We start from the raw sequence: 19,289 nt of genomic DNA, 5'->3' as shown, positions 1-19,289 counted from the left end.
CTGCATCATTGGTGGCCAAATTTTCAGCAGACTTGACTCTGACTACTGGAATTCTACCCCTTTCCTCCTCTTATGATTCTCCTTCAAACCTCTGGTAAAGCTTTTGGTCCTCCATCTTAATGTCTCTTTATGTGGCTCAGTGTCAAACAATGATAATGCTCTTGTGAAGTGCCTTGGGCATGTTAACTGCATTAAGGGTTCAGTGTATGTTAGTAGTGCTGCTGCTGCTGTTGGTCATTATAGCCTTCCTTCATCCCTACTGCCTGTCTGCCTGCCTTCCTCCCCTCCCAGTTTCCTTCAGTCCTATTCGTTCCTGCCAACATCCTTCCATTTGGAGAAAAACCTCTACTGCTGTCGTTTAAGTTTATCTTTAAATATCAATGATGGCAATGGTAAGAGTTTTCACAAGTATTGAGCCTTAACTGACCAAGCAGTTATTTAAATTGTTTTCTGCTTTTGCATGTTTTAAAATATATATTTTAGTAAAAGTTTATTTGTGTTATACTTTTCAGTCTTTAATTTTGCACAAATCACTTCATACTGACATTACACCAACACTAGGGAAGATATGCATCAGAAGGCAGACTGGACAAAAAAATAGCCCTTTTGAATAATTGAGTACTGTCAAATGAAGCAGCTTTAGTTAAAATTGTAAATGATTCACAAACATCAGAATTCTAGGGTTAGGTCACTGCCATCATTGTCAACGTTTTTTTAATAATAGAAGTCTTTATTTTTAATGAAAACTAGCAGAATTTTTTACTCAGCATGTCTTAAGAGCTATAGAAGCTGTGTTATTTAGATTAAATATTATTTATATTAAATATTAATGCAGAACTGAAATGTGTGGAATGGCACATGACATGGAAACTCGGTTATCAGTAATTGGATTATCAAAAGCCAAAGCAGTTTATAATCTTATTTTGTTCATGGAACACTTAAATCTCGTTCCTGCATCAATTACTAATTATCAAAATGGCATATTTAAGTCTGGATTCATGTTGAATGTTTCTACTTGCATGATTTCAACCTATGTTAACAATATTTTGGCAAAAAAGTGCATTGAGAACTTGCATTATGCTGATATTTGTGAATCATTTTACAATTTAAATTAGAGCTGTTTCATATTTAATTTGATTTATTATTGTCACATGATTAGTATACAGTGAAAATATTGTTTCTTGTGCGCTTATACAGACAAAGCATACCATTCAGAGAGAAGGAAATGGGACAGTGCAGAATGTAGTGTTATAGTCATAGCTAGGGTGTAGAGAAAGATCAACTTAATATAGGGTAGATCCATTCAAAAGTCTGATGGCAGCAGGGAAGAAGCTGTACAATACCCATATGGCCTTGTGAAGCTATACAGTATGGCTTTACAGTATCCAATTGTTGAAAAGGTATTTTCTTGTCCTGTTTGATTTAAGACACATATCTTTCTTCTTTATGATGTAATGTTACTATGCAGTGATTTGTTTGAAATAAATGTATGAAATTTGTGCTATAGTTTGGAAGCTGGGAAAACTCAGGACAATCAAGACTTAGTTCTCAATGTAGTAAAACCATCATGGCTTTGTTCTGAAGTAATCAGTACCAAAATAAAGAGAGCCAACTGATAGCATTGTCCTTTTCCATGTGTAATATGATGTTTCATCCATTTCTACTTGAGAGGACTGAACTCTGAGTATAATATGCAATTATTCAATGTTGCATTGCCTCCACTGCTTTGTTGCACAGTGCAGAGTGGAGTAATTCTTCTGAATTTATAAAATGTCTTTTGAACCATTGTGATGATTCCAGGCTTTTTAAAAAAACAAACTGAGCTACTTTTTTGTTGGCAGGACTGAAATAAAATCAACAAGTTCTTGGTAATGGAAATCACTATATCAATTGTCTTTTTTCCTCTTCAGCCAAGGGTACTGTTGTTTTTAACTGAAGAATGATTGATTGCTTCTTTTAAATGGAAGTACAGATGAAAAATGGAGGGAGCTTCGTGGAGATTGTTTTATGGCTGATCTGATTGTGGCCTTAACACTACTTTCTGTGTGCCTTCCATAACCTTTTACTCCCTTGACGATCGAAAATCTGCCTTAACTCAGCCTTAAATATGTTTTATGACCCATCCCCCATTGTTCTCTGGGGAACTCGGAAGGCTAAGGACCCTCTGAAGAAAAGAGCTGTGGAAGCTTTTTGTCTTCCATTCATCAGGACAAATTTGCTAGAATACGAGTTGTAAAGGGATTTGCATTGCAGGAGAAAAGAGTACTGATTGGTTGGCAAATGGACTGTGGTAGAGGCATTGCCACTGGCTGTTCGCAACAAAGTATTGACTGTATCCAACCAATCTATGCTAGCCAAACTCAAAATGTAGTGTTGTCCAACATTAGGTATGATTCTGCAATTGATAAGCACTTGCTAAACAATCCTAAATGTGCTGAGAATTACACTGACAACCAATTTAAGATTCAGTCAGGCTATATGCGCTAAAAACTATGTATGTAGCTGTCCTTTGCAGGAGCATAGAAAATAGGAGCAGGAGTAGACCACTCGGACCTTTGAGTCTGCTCAGCCATTCATTATGATCATGGCTGATCATCCAACTCAGCAACCTGTTCCCGCTTTGCCCCTATATCTTTTGTTCCCTTTAGCCACAAGAGTTAGATATAACTGCTTGAAAACATACACCATGTTTTGGCTGCAATTACTTTCCGTGGTACAGAATTCCACAGGCTCATCACTCTCTGGGTGAAGAAATTTCTCCTCATCTCAGTCTAAAATGACTCACCTGAGGAAGGGGCAGCGCTCCAAAATCTCGTGATTCCAAATAAACCTGTTGGACTTTAACTTGTGAGACTCCTTACCGTCTAAGATGATTTACCTCGTATCCTCAAGATGGTTACCCTGGTTCTGGACTCTCCCGACATCGGGAACATTATTCCTGCATCTACACTGTCTAGTCCTGTTCGAATTTTATGGGTTTCTGAGATCCCCCTCATTCTTCTAAACTTCTGCAAATATAATCTTAACCAACTTGATCTCTCTTCATACATCAGTCCTGCCATCCCAGTAATCAGTCCTGTAAACCTTCGCTACACTCCCTCCAGAACAAGAACGTCCTTCCTTAGATAAGGAGACCAAAACTGCACACACTATTCCAGGTGTGGCCTCACCAAGGCCCTGTATAACTGCAGCAAGACATCCCTGCTCCTGTACTCGAGTCCTTAACTATGGAGGCCAACACATCATTTGTCTTTCTCACCGCCTGCTGCACCTGCATGCTTATTTTCAGCAACTTGTTTATAAGAGCACTCATTTCTCATTGCACATTCTTCGCTCTCAATCTATAATCATTCAGATATGTCATCTTGTTTTTGCTACCAAAGTGGATAACCTCACATTTATCCATATTTTACTGCATCTGCCTTGCATTTGCCCACTCAACTTGTCCAAATCACACTGAAACATCTCTGCATCCTGCTCACAGATCACACTCCCAGCCTGCTTTGTGTTGGCTGCAAATTTGGAGATATTGCATTTAGTTCCCTCATCTAAATCATTAATGTGCATTGTGAATAGCTGGGATCCTAGCACTGATCCTGCAGTTCCCCCTAGTCACTGCCTGCCACTTGGAAAAAGATCTGTTTATTTGTACTCTTTGTTTCCTGTCTGCTAACCAGTTTTCTATCCATCTCAATACACTACCCCTAATTCAATGCACTTTAATTTTACACGCGAATCTCTTATGTGGAACCTTGTTGAAAGCCTTCTGAAAGTCCAAATAAATAACCTCCACTGGCTCCCCCTCATCAGCTCTACTAATTACATTCTGGAAGAATTTTAGTAGATTTGTTAAGCATTTCCCTTTTGTAAATCCATGCTAACTTTGTCTGGCCCTGCCACTGTTTTCTAAGCATGTCCACCCATTGTGCTTTTTACAACGAATCAGAAGCTTGGGGGTGGGGGACAGACATTCCCTGGTTCATTCCCCAGGGCAATGTATTGTCCAATCAGTTGACTTGCCTGGGTTAAATTTTAACAATAAGCTTGGCAATGACCTCTTCCCTAATGCATTCTCCCTGGCAATGTCTGTATCAATCAGAGCCTACTTGCCAACCAGTCAGCACTCTTCTCATGCAGAGTAAATTGTTCTTCCCTTTACAATTGGTATTCTTGTGAATCTGTTCTGATGAATATAAGGCAAAAAGCTTGGACAGCGTATCTCTCTTTCAACAATACTCAAGTTATGCCCATAATTACTGGGCAAAGTCTACCCACAGGATGTAGTATCCTTGAAATTGAAAAAAGTTCCATTTTGAGGCTTCTGAAGGTGATCAGGTCTTATGGAAATTAATTAATTAGCTGGATTGAAAACTGAGCTGGAAAAATAATGTTGAACCTCCCAATTTGGTGGTGCATTAGATGTGTGAATAGAGTATTCGCTTATTATCCAACATTTTCTCTGAACACAAATTGCCAATAACCCACTTAGTGCTTTATTCAGTTTGAACCTTGACTTGTTTTATATACAGGGCCCTGTATCTCAGCTTACTGTGTACTTTTCCTAAATTTTAAACATAATGGATGACACATAATGGAAGCAATGTTTTTGAATGGCTTAATACTTTGAGGTAATACAATACACTTGCAGCAAGCACCAAGCTTTATCTTTGTTGATTTAATATTAAGTGAACATGCCTCTTAATCACTTGTTAACATATGCTTATCTTCTACAGATTGCAACACTGTTTGCCACCATTTCTAACAATCAAATGGTTTGGTTTGTGATAGTTGCACTTCATGTATACATATGTAAATATTATATGTCTTTTTGCATACTTTGCTAAATGCTTTTTCCCATACGTCCAAAACAAACAGGACTTCTAGCATCTCCCCAGTCTGCACCAGGTATCTTGGAGACCAAAAGTATTGAAAAAACGTGTAATAGCGCAAGTAGAGAAAACAGCACAGTGGACTTCAGCAAGGTAACTATTTAGACATAGTGTCAAAATAGAGGTATTGAATGATTTTTCACATTTTTAAACATGTCCATATTATTCTATGAAGCTGTTTTAAACCAGAGTTTAATCTAATCAAAGATGATCTATTTCCTTATACGTAAGTATTTCAGTTCACTGTTGTGTTTTGAGATTTTTTCAAAAGTCTTGTAGTCATATAGGGTCAATTATCAGTTTATTGGTATTCTTGTGTATCTGTGTATCGTTCAATTCTGCCTGATTGCGTAATCACAGTAACATTATGCTTACTAACTCTCTCAACTTGCCCTTCCATTTTAAATGACTTATGCACATATGAACTCAGAGCCCTCTGCTCCTACACCCCCGTTATTTTAAATTGATTGGAATTCTACAGCAAACAGAGAATTTGGCACTCAGCCAAATCTCCGTTCCCAGCAGCAGAAAAGGAGAATCCCAGCTGGGAGCAAGGTCAGAGAATCCGGCCCATTATCTCTTTGCATTCTTTCTCTTAAAATCAATCACTTTACATTTCTCTGCATTAAAGTTCGTCTGTCACTTGTCCATACATTCCACCAACATTTCCTTTTGTCTTATATTATTCTGCTCACAGTTCACAATACTTCTAAGTTCCGTATCATCAGTAAACTTTAGAATTCTGCCCTGTGTATCAAGATCTAAGTAATCTACTGTGAAGAGCCCTGGGAACTCCATTACAAACCGTCCTCCAGTCTGAAAAACATCTATTAACTGCTGCTCTCTTTCCTGTCACTCAGCCAATTCTGTATCCATGCTTCTAATGTCCCTAGAAGGAGAGGCTCAGGATACGATGAGAAGGAAAAGAAAGGCTTTTAACAAGTACAAGGGGATCAAATCAGCAGAGGCATTATTGAAAAATAGAAAGTGCAGGGTGGAGCTTAAGAAAGCAATTGGGAAAGCAAAGAGGGGATATGAAAAAGCTCTGGCTGGTAAAAGTAGGGAAAATCCCAAGATATTCTCTAAGTATATCAGTGGGAAGAGGATAACCAGGGAAAGAGTAGGGACCAAGGGGGCAATTTGTGGGTGGAGCCAGAGGACATTGGTTGTGTGTTGAATGAATACTTCACATCCATTTTTACCCAAGAGAATGAGGATGAAAGTATGGAATTCAGGGAGAGATGCTCTGCAGCTCTGGGGTAAATTGACATAAGGAAGGACAAGGTATTGGGGGTGTGGGCAGCCTTAAATCTCCAGCTCTGGATGAATTGTGCCCTAGGCTGCTGTGGGAGGCAAGGGAGGAGATTGCGAGGGTTCTGACCCAAATTTTCAATTCTTTTCTGGCCACGGAAGAGGTGCCAGAGGACTGGAGAACAGCTAATGTTGTTCTGTTATTTAAGAAGGGTTGTTGAGATGAACCAGGGGACTACAGACCAGTGAATCTCACCTCAGTGGTAGGGAAACTATTGGAGAAACACTGAAGGAAAGCATCTATCTCCACTTGGAGAGGCAAGGCTTGATGAGGGATAGTCAGCATAGTTTTGTCAGAGGGAGGTCATGCCTCACAAATTTAAATTTTTTGAGGATATGACCAGATGAGTAGCTGAGGACAGTGCAATCGATATAGTTTATATGGATTTCAGCAAAGCCTTTGATAAGGTCCCACATGGGAGACTAAAGAAGGTAAATTCATATGGGATACAGGGTAATTTGATCAAGTGGATTCGAAATTAGCTCAGTTGTAGGAGACGGAGGGTGATGACAGAAGGCTGCTTTAGTGACTGGAAACCAGCGACCAGTGGAGTACCGCAGGGACCTGTTTTGGGTCCCCTGTAATTTGTCATTTATATAAACGACATAGATGACTATGTGGAGCGAGTAGGATTAGTAAGTTTGCGGATGACACAAAGATTGGCCGGATGGTTAACAGTGAGGCGGAATGTCTTGGGCTATCATAAGATATAGACGGAATAGTCAAATGGGCAGATAAGTGGTAGATGGAATTTTACCCTGAAGTGTGAGTTGATACACTTAGAAGGAGTAATTTGACAAGGAAGTATTCAGTGGACAGCAGGACACTAAGAAGTTTTGTGAAACAAAGGAGCCATGGCATGTTTGTCCACAGATCTCTGAAGGCGGAAGAACATGTTAGTAGGGTGGTGAAAAAGACATATGGGACACTTGCCTTCATCAATCGAGGCATAGATTACAAAAGCAGAGAAGTCAAGTTGGAGTTGTATAGAACTTTGAGGCCACAGCTAGAGTACTATGTGCAGTTCTGGTCGCCACATTATAGGAAGGATGTGATTGCACTGGAGGGGGTGCAGAGAAGATTCACCAGGATGCTGTCTAGGATGGAACATAAGTTATGAAGAGATGTTGGCTAAGCTTGGATTGTTTTTGGAGCAAAGAAGACTGAGGGGCGACCTGATCGAAGTGTACAAGATTGAGGACATGGGCAGAGTGGATAAGGAGCAGCTGTTTCCCTTAGTTGAGGGGTCAGTCACAAGGTGACATAGGTTCAAGGTGAGGGGCAGGCAGGTTAGGGGGTTTGTGAAGAAAAACATTTTTGCCCAGAGGGTGGTGACAGTCTGGAATGTGCTGCCTGGGAGAGTGGTGGAGGCGGGCTGCTTCACATCCTTTAAAAAGTATCTGGATGAGCACTTGACATATCATAACATTCAGGGCTATGGGGCAAGTGCCAGTAAATGGGATTAGATGGGAGTTCAGGTGTTTCTCGCATGTCAGTGCAGAATCGATGGAAGAGCCTCCTCAGCACTGTATGATTCGATGAAAGCCCTTTTAAGGAAAAAGAATGTGATCTAAGATGTGAAGAGGCACATAATGTGAGTGCTTGTGCATATTTTAGAAATAACAAGGCTCATCTTTGAAAACAGTTTGGAAATGTTCCTCAATTTACCTATCAAGCAAAACTAAACTGATATAATTGAACTGTAAATTTAACAAAGATAATTTAGCTTTTAATTAACCATTTGTTCTAAAGGGACTCTCAGTTACACAAAGACGCTCCACAGCAGCACAATAATACATTGTACATTACAGTGTATAATATGTGTAAATTCACAGCACCATGGGAAATATTGCTTGTGTCTTTTTTATTTCTTTGACTCCAGTTCTAGCACATTTGTTTGCAACTTGGGTCACGACCAAATAACGGCCGCAATTCTCCTATTCCGTTGCGCTAACATTTTAGCGAGCGGGCCGGGAGATTTTTGCGCCGGCTGATTCGCGGGGCTCGCAGCATCTCTTCTCTCCCCCCCCCCCCCCCCCCCCCCCCCCCATCAGAGTGGTTCACTCCAGCGAGGTTTAGAGTAGCTCCTCACTAATGGGGAACTAGCGACACCGCTAGAGTGAAGTGGCAGGGGGCATCAGAGCCCCCCTGAAGGTTGGGCGGTGGGGGGTGCCCCCTGGGCATTGACACTCTGGCAGTGCCAGCCTGTGCCTCCTGGCACTGCCCAAGGGGCAAAGTGCCAATGCCTAGGGAGTACCTTGGCATTGTCCATTGGGCATGGGACCCACTGGACAGTGCCCCATTGGGACACTTGCCTTCACCAATCGGCAAGTTGATGGCATATGGGGGGGTGGAGCCTGATGGGGGCAGAGCCTATGGGGTGATTGGTGGGGTGGGGGGCATCCCGCTGTCACTCTGCATCGGGATTGGTGGGGGAAGGAAGGAGGGTGGTTGGGGTGGGGTCAGGACTGTGGGGGGGGGGGGGGGTTAGGGCTGGCCCAGGAATAGTTGGGGGCCAGCGATGTGGGGGGAGCCAGCATTGAGCTGGCCAGCAATTGGGAGGCCATCAGTGCGGGGCCACTACACATGCGCTGATCTCGGCACTGACAGATTGCCACATGTGCAGTAGCCTGCTCAGCGCGCTGATTTCAGCCTCTCCAGCGGGGATAGCCCCCACCCCCTAATTTCCAACGATATTCACGCTGGTGGCCAGGGAGATTCTTCTCTGAACTCCCACTGAAAATACCAGCGTGAATTACTCCCATTTTCACGCAATGTTTTTGGGGAGAATTCCACCCAACAGGTGTCATAAATATTGGGAAATAAGACACGTCAGAGCACTTGGTAGTATCAAGGAACCTGCCCTCTTCTTTATTAATGATAGAAAAATTGGGAGGGTTCACTTTAACAGCATTTGCTGAGGTAAAAATGATGAAATTCTCTGTGAAATGCCATAGTTCATGTCGGTTTGGGATCATGCCAGTCAGGTTAGGATAATGCAAGTGAGATTTTAAAATTTATTCTCTCAATCACTTTGAGAGAGGGACAATTGAGAAAATTTTAGTTTCTGTCTTTCAAATGTTAACTGATTTTTGTGAGATTTTTTAAAAAGTGCATGTAAAATAACATGCAGCAACTTGTTGAGATACTTTCCATTAATTAGGTGAATAGAATTCATATAAATTTAAATGCATTCACAAAATGTAGGCTATGCAGATACTTTTTTTCTCTACTGTAGCACATTTGGAAGATTTGGACAATGTTACTTTGGGTCATTCTTAACGGTGAATAAAATTAATGGCTTAGGATTACAAGCCAAAAATATGTTGTGCCTTGAAGTAAAATTGTTAAGTTAATTGTGGGAATAATGTTTACTTCATCAGTATGTTATATTACTTTCCCCAGAGTTGGCTCAAAATTTCATATTTAATTTTAAAAACTTTTTAAAACTATAGTTAGTTCATGTGAATTATTTGGGTTGTAGTTTGAAAGCAGGTATATTTGTGCCTGCATCTCTATTATGACTTTTTTCTTGTTTCCCCCTTTTTTGCTTTTCCTCGTTGACCTCTTTTTTTAAAAATGTGCTTTCCTTGACTCCTGGTTGGACTGGAGTCTGAGTCCTGGCACTGTAGTTGTGTCACGCTTGGTATGAGACTCAAGAGGTCGACAGTAAGTTTTTAGTCCTTTTGGCTTCTGATGTACTCCTGTTGTGTACATTGTTTTATTTTGTGTGTGTGTTTTAATGGTATTGGCCAGTGTTGAATCTTCAGTTTTATGTGGTGATGGTTATACAGCAGCATGATTATATATGCCGCAGTTGTTAGTTTAACTGTGTTCAATTAACATGAATTTTATTGAAAATTGGATTTGTAGCAGTTAACAAGCAATATTTGTTGACTTGGATATTTGGAAGTTAAATGTCATGTAATACTAATTTCTTTAAATATATTTCCCCTCCATATAAAATTGTATCTTAAACTGGATTAAGGCAAATGTTAAATTTTGCCTGTTCAAATTTCAAAAACGGATTTTATCTTTAAATAATGTATCACAGTCTTGAGACCCTAACATGTCCAGTGTTAGGGTCAGACTCCCAATTTTCACACCAAGATTTTATATTGAATTAATAAATCGGCACTTTGCTCCTATATATCGTATCAATTGCAATGAAAATTCATTTCCAGAAGGCAAAGGTTTAGTATACCTGTCTGAATTGCTATGTGCACAACAAAAGCATACAAATTCAAATTAACTTAGAGTTATTACTGATCCCTTTCTCATGTTGGAGGAAGTAATTAGTTTTTCATTGTGTTGCTAAATTATTTTTGAGCTGCTTACATTCTTGTCCTATCCCATCTTCATTGTAGGTGGACATGAACTTCATGAGGAAGATTCCACCTGGTGCTGAGGCTTCCAACGTCTTAGTGGGAGAGGTGAACTTCCTTGAGAGACCCATCATAGCCTTTATTCGTCTCTCTCCTGCTATTCTTCTTACAGGACTTACCGAAGTTCCTATTCCAACCAGGTGAAACTGACATTAAAGACTATTTTTATTTATCAGAAGTATACTATAGCTGTGATTTACTCCTGGTAATATTGCATCTTTTTTGCAATATAAAATATTTCTGCAGTTGTTCACTCTCTAGAAATGAAACACTAATTGTGCATGCTTTTTTGTTATTCATGGATTGCAAGTGTTGCTGTCAAGGTAAATATTCGTTGTCCATCTCTAACGAAGAGAATGGTGGTGATGAACCTGCTTCTGGGATTATTCCATGAAATGCCTTTTTGGTACCATGACAATTATGCAGTCTGCTGAACTCAATTCTCTGTTCTTGCCAGTAGAGATGATGCCAAGGAAAATTGATAAAATTAGAAAGCTAAATATCTAGTCCAGATGGAAAACTAATTGAAGATATGGAAGGAGATTTGTACATGGCAGCTGAATTGCTTTTGAAGAACATGATTACTTCTAAATGGAATAAATTCAGTCTAGTTCTTTAAATGGGCATTTTGGAATATGCAGGCAGTATATTAATATAGGCAGTATATTAATGGTACCTTCGAGCACATGTATCTTTGAGCCTTAAACTTGCACCTTTCAGCGCAGCACTCCTGTGATGCAAATTATGTTTCCAGAAGGCCAACATCAATCAATGCCTTGAATCACGTAGATTGGGACTGTAATCCTGCCACAAATGTATTGTAATAGTCATTAACATGCTGCTGTTTGCTTAGTGTCAGCTTACACAGTACACTAATGACATCGAACTTTCTGCACCAGCTCCCTTGACCCCTCCACTGTCTCTGTTGTCTGGCAGCTTTCCCAATATTAAGCCTTAGATAAGCTGCATATTTCCATTGTTGGGAAGATTGAAGCCATTGTCTCTGGATTGTGCAATTGACCGTGTAGTCTCACCATGAATTGCAACACTCATCCAGTCCATCGGCAAAGGCTGAAATAGACTTTCTGCAGTCTCTGTGTCCTATTTAACTGCAAACTGAACTTCAACCGCAAGTCATTCATGTTGAATAACAACATGAATAACTTTGTCATAATTCTGCTTCCTGTCATCCCTGATGTTGTCTATCTCTAGCTCTGCCACAATCTGACTGCTGAAGTTCTTTTCCATGTTTTTGCCACCTCCAGATTTGACTATTGCAATGCTCTATGGCCAAGCATTCCAAGCTCCACCCTCTGTAAACTTCAGCTCATCCAAACCTTGGCCGCCAATATCTTATCCTACTCACCTATTGCAACTGTTATTAATGTAAAGTCAGTAGTTTTGTTCTAAAGTAATTGGCTGGGCTTTTATTTGCTCAAAACAGTCATTATGCACTACTTATGTGACCCAAATGTTAGCTACGACTTGTTAATCAAGGCTGGATATTATTTACGTATCCACGTAGGCTGACATGGGCTGTTTGGTTATTAGAAGAGCTGTGAATGGAGTTGAACACTGGAATTATCAGCCCCAATTTCCACTTTAAGAGGGCAAGATCATTGGAACAACTAAAGTTGGCTTGGTGGAGGACCCTTTTTTGTGAAGTTCCTGCTATAATGACTGACCTCTTAAAAATCACAACCATCTTCATTTGTGTCAGGAATGTCTCTAGAAATGATAGGAATTCCACCTTCCCAAATCCAACAACAACACTGCTTCATCATTTACATATATTTTTGGAATTTATGTTTTTCATTTGCTGCATATCAGTTGTTCTGTTCACTCAATTAGTACTTTTGCCACAGTTTGCAAAATGTGTTATGCATAAAATAGATATTGTGGGTGATTCTGAGCTCCCAGTTTTGGCCTGAAAGTGCAGTAGCAGTTCTATTGATCCAAAAAGGTACATCTTGCGACATATCTGCATTGTGGTATTAGTGTATACATGAAGAATGATTCTATTCTTGGTGTTGGATACTAATTGCCAACTGCTACAATGAGAAACAAATTATTTGATAACATTTAGGGTGATGCTTAGAAAAGTAATGTTTTATTTTCTAATGTACATTTCCTTCTGTTTAGATTTTTGTTTCTTATGTTGGGACCATCTGGTAAAGCACAGCAATACCATGAAATTGGTAGATCAATTGCTACCCTAATGACAGATGAGGTAAGTTGATTTTTTTTCTCGATGTGATCTAATAGAGAATGACATCTGAGTCCTGTGAGAAGTCTCACAACACCAGGTTAACGTCCAACAGGTTTATTTGGCAGCACTATGTTTGGCAGTATTTATTTATTTGGCAGTACTGTGCTTACCCCAGTCCAACGCCAACATCTCCACATCTGAGTCCTGTACAGGGCTGTAATTGATTTTGGGTCAAAAATTGTGAAGCTGAGTTCTCTCACTTGATTACTCTTGATCTAAATTAGCCTTCAATCTATGAAATATTTGTAGAAACTCTCACTTATTAGATCTGTTAATTTAGAGAATTTTAGTAAATTTTATTGGAAATAATCTGATTTATAGTTACTGTATATCACTATTCTAGAGCCAAGTGAAGTCTTACGAAACACAAGTTAACTTTCAAAAACTTTAATTGTTGTAAATCACTGGGACTGACTTTTAAACTGCAGTTGTTGTAAGAATGCACTTCTTTGCTGGATTCTTTCTTAAAACAGGAGTGGCTAATAAATATGTTTGTGTGTACATTAAGATTTTCCATGACGTTGCTTACAAAGCAAAAGATCGTACAGACCTGCTGGCAGGAATAGATGAATTTTTAGATCAAGTTACTGTTCTCCCACCAGGAGAGTGGGATCCTTCGATACGAATTGAACCGCCAAAAAATGTTCCTTCACAGGTAAGAATTTGCTTTGCAACCTAATAGAATTTCATTTTTAACACACTACTTTTGAAAACTTTAAATTTAAACTAAAATGTGTTCTTGTTACTTTTAAGAAGTGTGTAAATGCAATAGTCAGATGTTAGAACTTCAGTTGTGTTCTCTGTTATACAATGATTTGTTTACGAGTTAATGTAAAGATAACCCTAGGTGTTCCCTGTATGCAGGGTTGGACAACAGACTAGACAGATGCTAAGTAAAATAAAATGCAAATGCTCAATTCAGAATGAGAGCAGAGAATGCTAGAAGTACTCAGTAGGTCAGTCAGCATCTGTGAAGTGGAAAGGCCTGTTGTACTGTTTTGGATATATACGCTTTAATCAGGGTGCTGTTGTATTAGAGGTACTTAACAAAAACTTGTTAGTGCCGACAGACGTGTTATTTTCAGGAAGTTTGAAATCTTGATCAATTCTGAATTAGATGAATTTGATTAGAATGGTGTTGGTAGCACTGCAATTTGCCTCAATGTGCTCCCGAGCAAAAGGTTTAATCGGTACTCTTAGTTTCTGATAGCAATCAGTGACTCCTGCAGGAAAGGCTATCTGGCGAGTAAGAGACTGGGCTTAGTTGTGATCTCCCCGATCATAAAATGTCTTGCTATTCTTCATCTTCACACCTGAAGAACAAACATTTGGTCATGGGTGTGTAAGAAGTGAATTTAACATTTTATATATTCCAAAAGTGTGTGTATGTAAGTTTGAGGTGTGGTCCCTCTACTTTTTCCATCTAAAATGGTGCATTCTAGTTAATTTTTCCACAGTTGATAATTTATAAGAAGACAAATTAATTTAGATTCATCCATATTGAATAAGAACAACAGTTTCGAAAGTAACATAAGCAGCCTGTGTCCCCATCAAAAATACTTCTATTTTATTTTTATTGTCACTATTTTCCTTGGTCTCTCTCAACCATCTGTTGAGGGGCTATTCTTACGATATTGTTGGGGACTGTTAACATTTAAAGAAGAAATCTAAACACGTAGCAATTAACAGAACTAAACTGCAAAATTTCCCGTTTTGAAACAAAAACAAACTTTATATCAAAAAGCATTGAAGAAGGTATGCGCTGTTAACTCAACACTATAACTTAAAAAAACCGTGTGCTATAAACTCAGTTTGACTTTATGCTCCCCCCCCCCACTCCTCCATTAGCTTCTGGCTCCAATTTTCCTTTGAAGACGTCACCATTGTGGACTCTTCAGCTTCTTGTCCTGCCTTTGGACATACATAAACTGATTTTTGCCAGTCTTTTCCCACAGCTTCTGTACAACTTTTTTCCAAGCTAACTCTTCAAGCTGATTGCTTTCTGCCTCAAGGGTAATCATGTGTAATTGTTGAATACTGTCATTTAATTGTGATATTTTAATTAGTCCACTTTCTTCAGTTCATTGCATTTGGTCACTAGAAAGTACCCAATCACAGTGCAAGTTAACCTCCTTCTAGTTCATGACCCCGTGGACAGTTACAAACACTAGATTGTAGATTTTTTTCTACTAGTTCTAAGCTAGAGAAAATCATCCAGCAACTTTTCCCTCACAAAACCCAAACTGAGCTGGTTGCTTTTGTGACTGGCAAATTTATTTTAGTAAATGAATCTTGGGTTTTTAATTACCAGACTAGAAGATATTCAATGACTCTTTGAGTGAGGATTATTTGTGAAATAATCGTTTTTTTCATCTATCTGGTAAAGGAAAAACGGAAGTGTCCTCCTCTTCCAAATGGTCCAACAATTACAAATGGAACCACAAATCATGAAGAGCACCACACTGGGCCAGAACTTGAGCGCACTGGAAGGTTTGTTTTACATATTGCTACAGAGGTATTTTTTCTTGTGAAATTAATCAACATGATTGCACAATGTCTGCTGGAGGGCAGAATTGAAAATCAGTTCTTGCAACTTTGAAGCCTGTTTTATGTGCTAACGTCTTGAACATCTGTGGCACATGTAAACTTTTTTGAGTTTTGGGAAAGGAGAAAATATGGTAAGATCTTGTAAATTTAGTCTAAGAGGAAGAACAATTATATTCGTGTTTCTTGTTCCATGCGCTTCCTAGTCCAGTTACTGCTTTCCAGCTGTCCTTTCAAAAGTATTAAGTTGAAGGTTAGAAAGTGTTTGTTATACAGGCAATCCTCGGATCCACAACACAGTTGGTTCCTGGAAACTGCATCTTAAGTTGGAACACATTTCCCTACAGGAACAAAGTTAAAAATGGGGGATTGGTTCCATCAGCAGGGCAAGGAAGCATTTTTACCAACAAATTGTACCCTTATTTCCTGAGGGTTTTAGACATTCATCCTGATTAAATCAGATCTCTGCCAGCGGGCCACAGAAACCATTTTCCATGGCTGACAGAACAAAAGCTTCAGATGGTAGGTGTGAAAGTTCCCATTGTAATGAATGGGAGATCGGCCAGCAGAGCAAGGCAGAATTTTTACTGTCAAATTGCGACCTAATTTCCTTGTTCTCAAAAACAGTTTTCCAGTTTCTGGGCTCTAGCTCGGCCAGGCAGCACACTGTCAGCGGACCACACCTTCCATTCTCTATAGTGACCTTCTGCCAGGAGTAAAGACCTAGTGAGTGAAGCGTGCAGGGGGGGCCAGTGGTTTGGCAGGAGATGTCACGACTTCCTGGGCTCGTTCAAAACATCAGATTTATAAATCATATTTATAAAAATGGGCTGGCGTGGCATCGGAAAGTCAAAACTGATGTAAATTCAAAATGGTGTCAATTTTTAAATGTCGTAAGTGCCGTTTGTCGTAATTCAAATGTCGTAAAGTCAATCACTATATATAAATTAGTTTAACTGGCACTAACGTTCAACTTCTGGGCATAAAACTATTGGTATCAGATCAGCTTCTCATTATACACATGGCCTGATTTTGATGGAGGTGACTGGAAAGGAAAGTTAGGTGGGTGTATAACAGGTGGCCAATTCAACATTGCCCAATTTATGATTCACTACATATATCTTGTGTAATTGTCGAATAATGTCACTTAATTAAGATGTTTTAATTGGCTCACTTTCTTCAGTTCATTGCATTTGGTCAGTAGAACATACATAAGCATAGTGCATGATAATCTCCTTTTTCTAATTTCCAGTTTATGACCTCCTGCGCAGTTACAGACAGTAGCCTAGGTCGTTACTACTTTACAATTTGAGGCATTTTGTTACACTGGTGGGTCACCCAGATGATATTTGACTGGTGGGTCACCCAAATGATATTTGACTGGTGGGTCACCCAAATGATATTTGACTGGTGGGTCACCCAAATGATATTAGGAGGAGGAAAGAAAATACAGCAGAATGGCGAGAAAAGTGTGGCAAGAGTGAAATTGAAAATAACTCCTTGTGTAACACTTTTAGGAATACATAGAGGAAAGATGGGTTTTATGACCTGGGAGGAGTTATCCTGATCAAGGTACATTTGACTCCGTGAACCAGACAAAATTCCAAAAGGGGGTCTAAAAAATTGGCGAGTTTTATTTCACTTACCATATTCATATGACTGCTTCAACATCCACTATTTCTATTCTATTTTAACCAACTTCCTTCAAATTGAATTCCGTTAGTGCTTACAAACTCCAAGTGCTTCAGTGGCTCAATTATTGCTCTATACTTCAAGCCTTTCAGTGAGGCTTTGGCTATCTTTTTCCTTCATTAAATAATCGTAGAATTATTATGCACAGAAAGGCATTTGACCCATTGTGTCAGTGCCAGCTCTCTGCCAGAGCACTTCAGTTAGTCCCACAATCCTTTTTCTCTGTAGTCTTGAAAATCTTTCCTCTTCAGATAATTTTCCAATTCTTTTTTTGAAAATCACAATTAAATCTGCCGCTACTACACTTTCAGGCAGTGTATTCCAGATCCAAACCACACATTGCATTATAAAATATTTTACTCCTGTTGTCATTGCTTCTTTTGACAATCACTTTAAATTGTAATGGTTCTTGCCTGGTTCCTGACCTTTCTGCCAATGGAAAAGGTTTTTCCCTATCCAGTCTGCCAAGACCTGTCATGATTTTTAACACCGCTATCAAATGTCCTGACAACCTTTTCTCAGCCTCAGATTCTCCATTTTACATAACCCTTGTCTCTGGAATCATTCTCACAAATCTTCTCTGTGCTCTCTACAATGCCTTCACATCCTTCCTCCAGTGTGGTGCATAGAATTGGATAGTATTCCAGTTGAGGCCAGACTAGTGTTTTATAATGCAAGAGCAGCTTGAAGTCTGAGGGATAATCTCTTAACTTCACTCGATATCGACGTTGTCTGTTTTAACATTGAAGGTAAATAGTCTTCTAAATGCCCCTGCCTTGTTATACCTAATTCCCAAATATGCTGTCCACAATACCCTCGGTGACGGTTCATTAATTTTTCTTGAAAAGCTAAACCAGCAAACACCATTTCATTTAACCTGTGGTCTTTGTAGGATGTTCTTGGCATTGCCATTTCTTCTGATTTTTTAACTATACGCAATCTGAATCCATTCAAGCTTCAATGTTATTCCTACGTTTGTGCTGGGTCTTTCAGTACCTTTCTTGCACTTCTATACAGGATGTCAGAAAAGCTAGCGGTCTGAGAGCTAATCTGTCTCTCAACTTCACTCCATAACAACATTTCTTGTCTATTCTAAAATTAAGGTAAGGATTCTTGTAAATGTTCCTTACTTTGTCTATGATCCAAATATGCTGTCCACAAGCTCTGTTTTCCTCCACCTGTGTCGAAAATGAGAATCATTGCATGGTCTCCTTGTGCTTTTTTTCCAAATCTATGGAACTCCTTATTTCTTTCACTCCTACAAACCTAATGTGCTTGAAAGCCAAGTTTCCAGCATTTAACCATTACTTCATGATTTATTGCATGCCATCTATTTTGTTCTCTGCTGGTGGTGATATCATCTTCTAGGCACCCTGTTATCTTGGTTTGTGAATTTAAAACCAAAAGTTAGTGTTGATTTTGTGGTGTATCAGAACGCACACATTTTGTGACTTCAATTTCAAAGAAACCTTTGTGTCAGTAGTACTATGACAGAGTTTATGCAAGAAAATGCAGCTTTCTGTATGTGCGGACTTTATGATCAAAGGGGGAAAGTTTAAACACGTTTGGCAAATCATAAAATTTGCTGTTAAGTTGGCAATGCTGCTAATATGCATAGTAATGACATGATGTGGGCAATTCTCCCAAAAAAATTCTAAGTGCCGAATTTGCGTAAAAACTGGAATAAATCCCACTGTTCATTTCAAAGGGAGTTTCAAAATGAATCTCCCACACTTTGTGCACTGCAGAGTACACTGGCGTGAATTAGTCCGAAAAGCTGGGGATGGAGGGTGCTGGAGAGTGGACCACTGCGCACGCGCCAATCTGTCAGTGTTGAGACCGGCACATGCATAGTGGCCCCTGTCTGCCAGCCTCCCGATGATCAGCCCTGATCACTGGCCTCCCTCACTTTGTCATTCAGCCCAAAGTGCAGAGTGGCAATGGGACCCCCACTCCCCACAGATCACACCCCTATCAGGCCCTGCCCCCTTGGCAATGCCCGATGGGCAGTGCCAAGAAGTCCCCTGGGCATTGGCACTTTGTGTCTTGGGCAGTGCCGAGGACCCAGGCTGGCACTGCCAAGGTGGCAATGCCCAGGGGCACCTCCCACCCACCCCACGCCCAACCCTCTGGGGGGGCCTCATTTGCCCCCCCCTTCACTCCTGTGAGGTCGGGCCACCAGCTCTCCACGTGGGGAG

The 19,289-nt window shown here is 39.9% G+C and overlaps 1 protein-coding gene across 5 annotated transcripts in view; it reads left to right on the top strand.

Annotated features, from left to right (window-relative positions):
* Window positions 1-19,289, top strand: part of LOC144510123 (sodium bicarbonate cotransporter 3-like) — a 172,477-nt gene that overhangs the window by 96,267 nt on the left and 56,921 nt on the right. For all 5 annotated transcript variants that reach the window (XM_078239486.1, XM_078239502.1, XM_078239493.1 and 2 more), the window contains 5 exons: window positions 4,876-4,982; window positions 10,569-10,726; window positions 12,729-12,816; window positions 13,364-13,510; window positions 15,242-15,345. In XM_078239486.1, coding sequence (XP_078095612.1) covers window positions 4,876-4,982; window positions 10,569-10,726; window positions 12,729-12,816; window positions 13,364-13,510; window positions 15,242-15,345 — 604 coding nt within the window. The remainder of the gene's footprint in view (window positions 1-4,875; window positions 4,983-10,568; window positions 10,727-12,728; window positions 12,817-13,363; window positions 13,511-15,241; window positions 15,346-19,289) is intronic.

This window comes from Mustelus asterias, chromosome 2 (assembly GCF_964213995.1).
Source record: "Mustelus asterias chromosome 2, sMusAst1.hap1.1, whole genome shotgun sequence".
NCBI classification, from domain to species: domain Eukaryota; kingdom Metazoa; phylum Chordata; class Chondrichthyes; order Carcharhiniformes; family Triakidae; genus Mustelus; species Mustelus asterias.
Note: the sequence above shows the minus strand (reverse complement) of the source record. Positions and strands in the feature narration are given on the sequence as shown.